We start from the raw sequence: 10238 nt of genomic DNA, 5'->3' as shown, positions 1-10238 counted from the left end.
GACAACATCAAGATCAATTCAGTCAATTCTGAAGTTCATCTTTCAAATGACTGTTGATCTGAAGGTCACTGATGACTCAGATGAAGCTGTTTATCAAACCTTTCTCCAGTATTTTGAAGGGAAGGTTTGAGATTGTCTATTAGTTAATAATTACACATGGATCGAGGTCATGATGACTGTGACAGTGAGATAACAGCACACGTCAGAAAGTGTCAAGTCTATCAACATGACAAGATATTAAAACACTGCTGATGTTCATATGACTGCAGCTACAGTCACAGATGAGTGTGTGGACTCACAGAAAGAGACAAAAGATTCAAAGTTGGACATTTTATTGAAAAGTGAAACAGAAAGAACAAAACATTTGATTTTGACATTCATTTCTGTTCATCAGTTGACAGTAAAATGCACCAAACGTTGGCTGAGCGTTCCTCCAGAAGCCCAGTATTCATGTTAATGATGTCTGATGGATCATCAGTTAATGCAGTTATTCAAAAACCATAAAATACCATTTAAATTAATCAAAAAAACTAATTTAACATGCTCTGAAACTTTGATAGGAAACACATTATTGCATCAAATTCAAATGAAACATAAAATAAAAATTAACATTAAAAACAGATTTAAAAGACCAAGTTTAAATTTGTAATTTGAACTACAACAATTACATTTAATATAAATCAAATAAATTCTAACTATTGTTCTCATTCAGTCTCGTTTACTTCTGTGAAGTTGTAAAATGAGTCTCAGGTCACATGAGGAAACTCATCCAGTGTGTTTGTGGTTCAGGTCTCTGGATTCAGTTTCTCAGAGAGCTCAGAGCTGCTGTCAGGAGCTGTAAGGTCACAAACAAACTGTGTCAAGTCCACTCATCCTGCACTGAGCTTTCACAAACACTAAATACAGGAAACAGTCCTGAAAAAGTTCATCTGCACAATAATGTGAAAGCCTTTTCATCTGCAGCAGACAGTGTGTGTCAGATCAGAGGAAACACAATCAAAGGTTACTTACGAGATGGAGGCCGTTGGACTGAAATCAAGACAAAAGACAAATCATTTCACTTCCAGCTGGAAATGACAGAATATCTTCCATCAGCTCATCCCCTCTTCTACTCAGTCAAAGTGAAAAATAAATCCATTCTCTCCTTCTGTTTAGTCCTGGCTTCATCTCTGTTCTCTCACTTCTCTCCACATCATCATGGTACAGTCATATTATCACGACTCTCTGAGCCTCACACAGCTTAAAGTGTTGCTCGCTTCAAACTGTTCAGTGCAGAGAACTGATGCTTGTTTCAGCTTTTCAACCTGGATAAAAGCATCAACTCACAGACGAAACCAAAGGACTGAAAAGGTCAAAGAAGCAGAAAATCTCTCCATTTGTCTCTCTCACCTTTCTTCTTTTTGTAGACGATGAATCCAGCAGCAGCAGCAGTGATGAAGAGGAGAAGAAGAACAACCACTGCAGCAGAGATGAGGACGGTCTCGTCACTGGGCTTCTCTGTTCAAGAAAGAAGAATTAAAAAAGAAGACTGACACATAGATCTGTTTTTATTTGAACCTTTATTCAACCAGGATGGATATTATTGGTTGTTTAAAGATCAATTTCCAGCTAAATTGAAGAAAGAAGCTAAAATCCACAACAACCAACAGACCTGCAGTCACATTCAGCACCTTCTCATCTCAGTCTCACCCCAGTTGGTCCTGATGGCTGCTTTGTCCAGTTTGGTGACGATGTCGTCCTCCACACCAGAGAGATGAAACACACAGTCGTACCTCCTCCAGTCTTCAGGTGGGACTGATGAAACGTTCAGGTCAGCGCTCGTCTGGAAGGTTCCGTCGTGGTTGGGGAGGATCTCTCCGAGCTCCACGTCCTCATGAATCTCCTCTCCATCTTTCCTCCAGATGAGTGTGGCTCTGTCAGGGTAGAAACCTGAAGCGTGGCAGCTGACTGGAGAGGAGGGAGTCTTCTGGAGGAGAGACACTGAGGGACGCTCTGCAGAGAGAGAGAACTCATGCTGACTGTGCTCTGACTATCAGCCTCAGCTCTGATGGAAAGTCATGTCTGATTGGTTAGGACTAAATCAAATCTTACTGCCACAGAAAACGATCAAAAAGAAGGTGATGTCAGACTACATGTAATGTATTAATGACAGGAAGTACATCAGGTCATGTGATTCTACCTGTTCTCTGCAGAGAGCTCTTGTTGAGGACCAAATACTTCTTCAGCTTCTCAGGACAAAACTCAGTGAAGAACATCTTATTATCTTTGTCTCTATCTTTATCAGCCTCCCAGCTCAGTTTGGTGGTCTCAGCCTGTGGTTTCAGAGCGATCCATGTCAGCGTCTTCATGTCCAATGATAGAAAGTCTTCTCCATCATAACCATACAGACTAAAACCATCAACCTCTCCAGTCTCATCATCCCACTCACAGCCACTTATCCTTTGGAAAATGTGGACACCTGACAGACACAAACAGAGACTGTGATTAATAATGATGCACAGATGAAATCTCCAGTGAAAGATGATCTTAAAGATATTGTTGCATTGTGTGATGAGCTGCTGTTCTCCAAGTCTTGAGCTGTGTTCATCATTCAAAAGCACATAATCAGTGCACTTTCTCTTTACATGAGAGATGAAACACAATTTCTCTTTCACAGTTTGAAACTTACAATCATTGTTATTCTTTTATTTTGAGTATTGCAGCAACATGCAGCAACAAGTCAAAGCAGCAGCTGATTTCTGTTTGCATGCTGACTGACGGCTTGTGGTCGGCTGCTGTCTGTAAATCATCAGGATGGCACGATTTACATCAACTTCTACTTACATTTCAGAGTAAAACTACGTCTGAGTATTATCTTCAGGCTCTGTAGAGGCTCACTGTACAACTAAGATGCAGAACAGCAGGAAAAAGTCAAACAGAATATTTTCCATACTCTACCTTCACTTTGGTTGAAGCGCTGCTTTAAAGTGTACAGTGTGGCTTTGCAGAAGTTTGGCTGAATCTGCAAACATTGCTCTCTGTTCCACTCCAACTCCTCAGGATCATTTTCTAATAATGTTTTCATCCACTCCTGTTTTGGTTCTATTGTCTTTCTGTTGACGTCACAGTAAAGTGACAGATGTCCATCAACCACTGCAGCTCCCACAAACTCTGGCAAGTTTGGGATTCCAGAAGATGCAGTTAACAAATACTTCAGGGAGTGTTTCACTGCAGACAAACAAGGTTTACAGATTCAGTAGAAATACAGTCCACACATCACACTCATAAATGTGATCCATTCAGTTTGATCCAGTTCAAACACACCAGGCTTATCAGGTTAGTACAAAGGTGAAAGTAAACTAGCAGTGTGATCTACGCAGGAACAAAACGCACAGAGGTTAAAGTCAAGATTTAAACTGTGATCTTACCTGATGATGAAACGTGACAGAAGAGAAGCAACAAAAACAACACTTTCATCTTGTTTTGATGAAGATGAGTTTGTGGAGGATCGACCTGCTTCAGCTCTTCTATTTCCTTCAGACTTCGCTCTCTGAGGGATCGTTTGAGGTTTTCCTTCGCGCGCCGGCGCACACTGACAACCTTTACCTGCGCACTCACCTGACGTGTTTGCGCACCTGTCCTGGCGCAGGATGTTTCTGTGCACCTTCCCTCCGGATCTGTTGATCCCTCGATTCTTGCACTGCGTCTTTTCTGAATTCCTGGACCTGTGGTCTTTCACAAACTACCAAGAAATTAAGGTTTTATTCAGACTAGAATATGTAGAAATGACTTTACTGCTCACACTCTCATCTGCTCTTCAGTCAGAAACGGATTTGAATTGTCAGTTGTTCTTATTTCTGTTAATCATCAGGTGTTTCTTTTTGCACATTTGAAGTTTACACCTTGTGCGTCATGAGTAATCTCCACCTCATGAGTGACGGAGGAGGTTTGGCGACCCTCATGTCTCTCTCGCTACCCCCGCTGGGTGGCGCAGTGAGGAGATGGAGATGTTTTCTGGATCCGGAGCTCCTCACACCTCAAATCCAACAGGAAACTCAGCTCGACACTTAAGACTGCGATGAAACCTCCTCCTCCTCCTCCTCCTCCAAACATGAAGGTCGTCATTCTGCTGTCTCTCTTGAGCCACTTTGCATTTCCAGGTAAGATCGCACTTTTCATCTTTCCTTCAAACACTCGCTGAAAGCAGTTTAGATCAAGTCTCTCCTGCCTGACGAACATCATTGATGTCATGACGTGACGGTGCTCACCTGGAGAGCCAAACCCTCTCCATGCATCATCATCAGGGTACAATACAAATGAACAAACAATTAAAGATGCCTCCACCTTCCCTCTGTTACTGTGATTCTTACAACAAATAAATAAAACTAAATCAATAAAAACTACATAAAACCATCAGGCACATAGTGGATTTACAGCACAATTCATCTCAAATTCACATCTTAATCATTTGTAGTAACGCTTTGCCAGTAAAGCATGTACTGATACACATGTACAAGTGAACGAGATGTGAAACAGATGTGCATCAAAGCTGGAGGTTTGGCTGAAGATGGAGTGATGAGTCACAGTATTTCACAAATCTGCTGTCAGAATGATCACATGATACGATGATGACCACATGAGGATTACTCGTGATATATGATGCTACTCTTACATTAAAGAACACCTTTAAGCTACAGTTGCATTCATTGTCAATCCAGCAACACAAGTGAAACAAAGGATTCAGTGAACGTGGAGCTTTCAGGCTCCCTGGAGTTCTCCAGCTGCCCATGTTCAGTCTGCATTAAGTGACGGTCAGATAACTGCAGACGTGGTTGCACATGTTTTGACTCAGCCTGAAACTCAGTTCAGAATCGAGGAATTTGTGAGTTACATGTTTGGAATGACCAGACAGTTGTGACATGAGCAAAGTGTGTATCGATAAAGTTCTGTTAAACATAACGTTAACAGTAGAAGAAGAAGTGGGGGTGTTAACTTACAGGCTCAGACGATGTTGTGGGTGTGTTCTTACTCTGAGGTCATGACCTTTCCTGTGCTGGGCTTGATGTATAAAATGAGCGTAAAGAAAAGGGAAACACAACAATGATGCATGTGTGATTATTCCTCAGTGAAATATGCACAATTTAGGCCCAGTTTTCTTTCCCTAAATGATGGCAGCGTGAACAGTTTCCCAATTTTTCCAACCGGCATTGTTTTCATAAGCAGCTCCTGTCTGACGTCATCATCATCATCATCATCATCATCATCATCATCATCATCATCATCATCACAGCTCGTCACACCATCAGTCTGCAGTTGTTGTTGTTGTTGCCCTCTAGTGGAAAGTGACTGAAACACACCCTGAAGTCTACTTGGTGTGATGTCACCTCCTTGTTGGTGAATCTAATAAACATGAAGTGAATTATTGACCTCATCATTGTTCAAATGATGTTTCTCGGTTGCTTTGTAGTATTATAGTACTGTACAAGAAAGAAGCTGTGTGTTAGCTGTTTCAAACCTTCCAATAAATGATAAATTATCAAGATTGAAAAGTAAAAATACAAGAAATCAATCGCTGTAAGTAGGAAAATGTATTTATGGATATCACAGTCATGTCCTGAAAGCCTGAAGCTTTCATTATTAAATGTAAAAAGGTTTTGTTCCTCACCATTATTTTTCTTTCTTCTGAACACACACTGCTGCAGTGTTTGTGCCGCTTTACCACAGTGACAGCAGAGGCGCTGAACTCCATGGGAATTAAAAAGTCAACATTATTGACAAATGTCAAACTGCATGTGCAGCTCATCAGGCGAAATAAACTAAATGTGCATTTCCCACATGCAGGAAGTTCTGAGAAAAGTCTTTTCTAGCTGTGTCTCTGTCCCACATGTGTTTGATGATGGCAGACTGAGCTTTTGGGACGATCCATGTTTGTGTCTCCAGGTGAAACACCAGGAAGTCGTCTCCATTAAAGCCTTATTGGTGTGTCTCCAGTCTCTGTAAAATGTGGACACCTGAAAGACAGACAGAGACTGCAGTGAACCACATCTGTTATTACATCTGGACCACAGAGACACACTGAGTCCACTGAGACCAACAGCTGATCTCCACTGTTGAAGGTGGTGTGGCTTCATGTGAGCTGCAGGGACACACACACTGAGCTGGAGTCCTGATGAGTGGACGGACATTAAACCTGGTCCCAGACTGAACCTGAAACCCACTGAGACCTGCAGATCGGTCCAACCAAATCCTCTTCCTGTGAGAAACTAACGACTGGACTGTAGAGGAAGTCTTGTTCAACAGTCTGACAACTTCCTTTACTTCAGTCAAGTGTGTGTGTGTGTGTGTGTGTGTGTGTGTGTGTGTGTGTGTGTGTGTGTGTGTGTGTGTGTGTGTGTGTGTGTGTAGCTGCATGTGTGCATCAGTAACATACTGCCGACATACATTGTGTGTATGTGAGGACTGTGGCTGCTGCTTTCTGAATGAACAGAGAGAACTACAGTAATATAACCTGTTTCAGATTAAGGTTCATGAGCCTGTTTCTGCTGCTGAAATGTTCATCCTGAGATGTTGTTGAAGTGATAAACCTTAATTTAGGTTCCTCCTCTTAAACTGCAGAGTAAAGATCAGAGTCCAGGACGACTCAGAGGCTCCTGACTTCCTCATTGTGTTTCAGACGGTGTCATTTCGTATTTTATGAAGCTTTTAGAGTCCAGTGCACTTCAGCAGCTTGTTTATTGGACTGAAAGTGAAGCTGTGTGCTTTCAGCATATGAATGACAGCATGTATCATGTGTCCTTATAAGTGGGAGCAGGTACAGCACACGTCAGAAAGTGTCAAGTCTATCAACATGACAAGATATTAAAACACTGCTGATGTTCATATGACTGCAGCTACAGTCACAGATGAGTGTGTGGACTCACAGAAAGAGACAAAAGATTCAAAGCTGGACATTTTATTGAAAAGTGAAACAGAAAGAACAAAACATTTGATTTTGACATTCATTTCTGTTCATCAGTTGACAGTAAAATGCACCAAACGTTGGCTGAGCGTTCCTCCAGAAGCCCAGTATTCATGTTAATGATGTCTGATGGATCATCAGGCCCTGCAGTGGGTATCACACTGTGCCGTCATAAATCTACTGAACTACAAAAATAAAACATACTTTTAAAAACACATTTAAAATACAATATATGTTATAAAATTGTAATGTGAAATGCAACAATTACTTTTAACACTTACAAATCAAATAAATTGTATGTTTAAGCTCTGTTTTAGTTCTGTAAAGGTGTGTAATGAGTCTCAGGTCACATGAGGAAACTCATCCAGTGTGTTTGTGGTTCAGGTCTCTGGATTCAGTTTCTCAGAGAGCTCAGAGCTGCTGTCAGGAGCTGTAAGGTCACAAACAAACTGTGTCAAGTCCACTCATCCTGCACTGAGCTTTCACAAACACTAAATACAGGAAACAGTCCTGAAAAAGTTCATCTGCACAATAATGTGAAAGCCTTTTCATCTGCAGCAGACAGTGTGTGTCAGATCAGAGGAAACACAATCAAAGGTTACTTACGAGATGGAGGCCGTTGGACTGAAATCAAGACAAAAGACAAATCATTTCACTTCCAGCTGGAAATGACAGAATATCTTCCATCAGCTCATCCCCTCTTCTACTCAGTCAAAGTGAAAAATAAATCCATTCTCTCCTTCTGTTTAGTCCTGGCTTCATCTCTGTTCTCTCACTTCTCTCCACATCATCATGGTACAGTCATATTATCACGACTCTCTGAGCCTCACACAGCTTAAAGTGTTGCTCGCTTCAAACTGTTCAGTGCAGAGAACTGATGCTTGTTTCAGCTTTTCAACCTGGATAAAAGCATCAACTCACAGACGAAACCAAAGGACTGAAAAGGTCAAAGAAGCAGAAAATCTCTCCATTTGTCTCTCTCACCTTTCTTCTTTTTGTAGACGATGAATCCAGCAGCAGCAGCAGTGATGAAGAGGAGAAGAAGAACAACCACTACAGCAGAGATGAGGGCGGTCTCGTCACTGGGCTTCTCTGTTCAAGAAAGAAGAATTAAAAAAGAAGACTGACACATAGATCTGTTTTTATTTTAACCTTTATTTAACCAGGATGGATATTATTGGTTGTTTAAAGATCAATTTCCAGCTAAATTGAAGAAAGAAGCTAAAATCCACAACAACCAACAGACCTGCAGTCACATTCAGCACCTTCTCATCCCAGTCTCACCCCAGTTGGTCCTGATGGCTGCTTTGTCCAGTTTGGTGACGATGTCGTCCTCCACACCAGAGAGATGAAACACACAGTCGTACCTCCTCCAGTCTTCAGGTGGGACTGATGAAACGTTCAGGTCAGCGCTCGTCTGGAAGGTTCCGTCGTGGTTGGGGAGGATCTCTCCGAGCTCCACGTCCTCATGAAGCTCCTCTCCATCTTTCCTCCAGATGAGTGTGGCTCTGTCAGGGTAGAAACCTGAAGCGTGGCAGCTGACTGGAGAGGACGGAGTCTTCTGGAGGAGAGACACTGAGGGACGCTCTGCAGAGAGAGAGAACTCATGCTGACTGTGCTCTGACTATCAGCCTCAGCTCTGATTGGTTAGGACTAAATCAAATCTTACTGCAGAAAACAATCAAAAAGAAGGTGATGTCAGACTACATGTAATGTATTAATGACAGGAAGTACATCAGGTCATGTGATTCTACCTGTTCTCTGCAGAGAGCTCTTGTTGAGGACCAAATACTTCTTCAGCCTCTCAGGACAAAACTCAGTGAAGAACATCTTATTATCTTTGTCTCTATCTTTCTCAGCCTCCCATCTCAGTTTGGTGGTCTCAGCCTGTTGTTTCAGAGCGATCCATGTCAGCGTCTTCATGTCCAATGATAGAAAGTCTTCTCCATCATAACCATACAGACTAAAACCATGAACCTCTCCAGTCTCATCATCCCACTCACAGCCACTTATCTTCTGTAAAACATGAACATCTGACAGACACAAACAGAGACTGTGATTAATAATGATGCACAGATGAAATCTCCAGTGAAAGATGATCTTAAAGATATTGTTGCATTGTGTGATGAGCTGCTGTTCTCCAAGTCTTGAGCTGTGTTCATCATTCAAAAGCACATAATCAGTGCACTTTCTCTTTACATGAGAGATGAAACACAATTTCTCTTTCACAGTTTGAAACTTACAATCATTGTTATTCTCTTATTTTGAGTATTGCAGCAACATGCAGCAACAAGTCAAAGCAGCAGCTGATTTCTGTTTGCATGCTGACTGACGGCTTGTGGTCGGCTGCTGTCTGTAAACCATCAGGATGGCATGATTTACATCAACTTCTACTTACATTTCAGAGTAAAACTACATCTGAGTATTATCTTCAGGCTCTGTAGAGGCTCACTGTACAACTAAGATGCAGAACAGCAGGAAAAAGTCAAACAGAATATTTTCCATACTTTACCTTCACTTTGGTTGAAGCGCTGCTTTAAAGTGTACAGTGTGGCTTTGCAGAAGTTTGGCTGAATCTGAAAGCAATGTCCTCTGTACCACTCCAACTCCTCAGGATCATTTTCTAATAATGTTTTCATCCACTCTTGTTTTGGTTCTATTGTCTTTCTGTTGACATCACAGTAAAGTGACAGATGTCCATCAACCACTGCAGCTCCCACAAACTCTGGGAAGTTTGAGACTCCAGAAGATGCAGTCACGAAAACCTTCAGGGAGTGTTTCACTGCAGACAAACAAGGTTTACAGATTCAGTAGAAATACAGTCCACACATCACGCTCATAAATGTGATGCATTCAGTTTGATTCAGTTCAAACACACCAGGCTTATCAGGTTAGTACAAAGGTGAAAGTAAACTAGCAGTGTGATCTACGCAGGAACAAAACGCACAGAGGTTAAAGTAAAGATTTAAACTGTGATCTTACCTGATGATGAAACGTGACAGAAGAGAAGCAACAAAAATAACACTTTCATCTTGTTTTGATGAAGATGAGTTTGTGGAGGATCGACATGCTTCAGCTCTTCTATTCCCTTCAGACTTCGCTCTCTGAGGGATCGTTTGGGGTTTTTCCCTTCGCGCGCCGGCGCACACTGACAACCTTTACCTGCGCACTCACCTGACGTGTTTGCGCACCTGACATGGCGCAGGATGTTTCTGTGCGCCTTCTCTCCGGATCTGTTGATCTCTCGATTCTTGCACTGCGTCTTTTCTGAATTCCTGGACCTGTGGTCTTTCACAAACTA

General features: G+C 41.9%; 2 protein-coding genes across 2 annotated transcripts; both read right to left on the bottom strand.

The window, feature by feature from the left end:
• Positions 1-239: 239 nt before the first annotated feature.
• LOC139345468 (major histocompatibility complex class I-related gene protein-like) lies at positions 240-3564 on the bottom strand. Its single transcript, XM_070984073.1, has 7 exons — positions 3408-3564; positions 2938-3207; positions 2180-2458; positions 1690-1992; positions 1390-1497; positions 1012-1029; positions 240-835 (listed from the first exon to the last, which is right to left on the bottom strand). Exons 1-7 carry the CDS (start codon positions 3454-3456, stop codon positions 786-788), a joined length of 1077 nt encoding a protein of 358 aa, XP_070840174.1. The 5' UTR covers positions 3457-3564; the 3' UTR covers positions 240-785.
• Positions 3565-6918: 3354 nt separating this feature from the next.
• On the bottom strand, positions 6919-10006 carry LOC139345466 (major histocompatibility complex class I-related gene protein-like). Its single transcript, XM_070984070.1, has 7 exons — positions 9920-10006; positions 9450-9719; positions 8692-8970; positions 8222-8524; positions 7922-8029; positions 7544-7561; positions 6919-7367 (listed from the first exon to the last, which is right to left on the bottom strand). The coding sequence occupies exons 1-7, from the start codon at positions 9966-9968 to the stop codon at positions 7318-7320; spliced, it is 1077 nt and encodes a 358-aa protein (XP_070840171.1). The 5' UTR covers positions 9969-10006; the 3' UTR covers positions 6919-7317.
• Positions 10007-10238: the final 232 nt, after the last annotated feature.

Source organism: Chaetodon trifascialis, chromosome 17, assembly GCF_039877785.1.
Source record: "Chaetodon trifascialis isolate fChaTrf1 chromosome 17, fChaTrf1.hap1, whole genome shotgun sequence".
Classification (NCBI taxonomy): Eukaryota; Metazoa; Chordata; class Actinopteri; order Chaetodontiformes; family Chaetodontidae; genus Chaetodon; species Chaetodon trifascialis.
The sequence above is the reverse complement of the archived record's forward strand: the minus strand, read 5'-3'. Positions and strand labels throughout refer to the sequence as shown.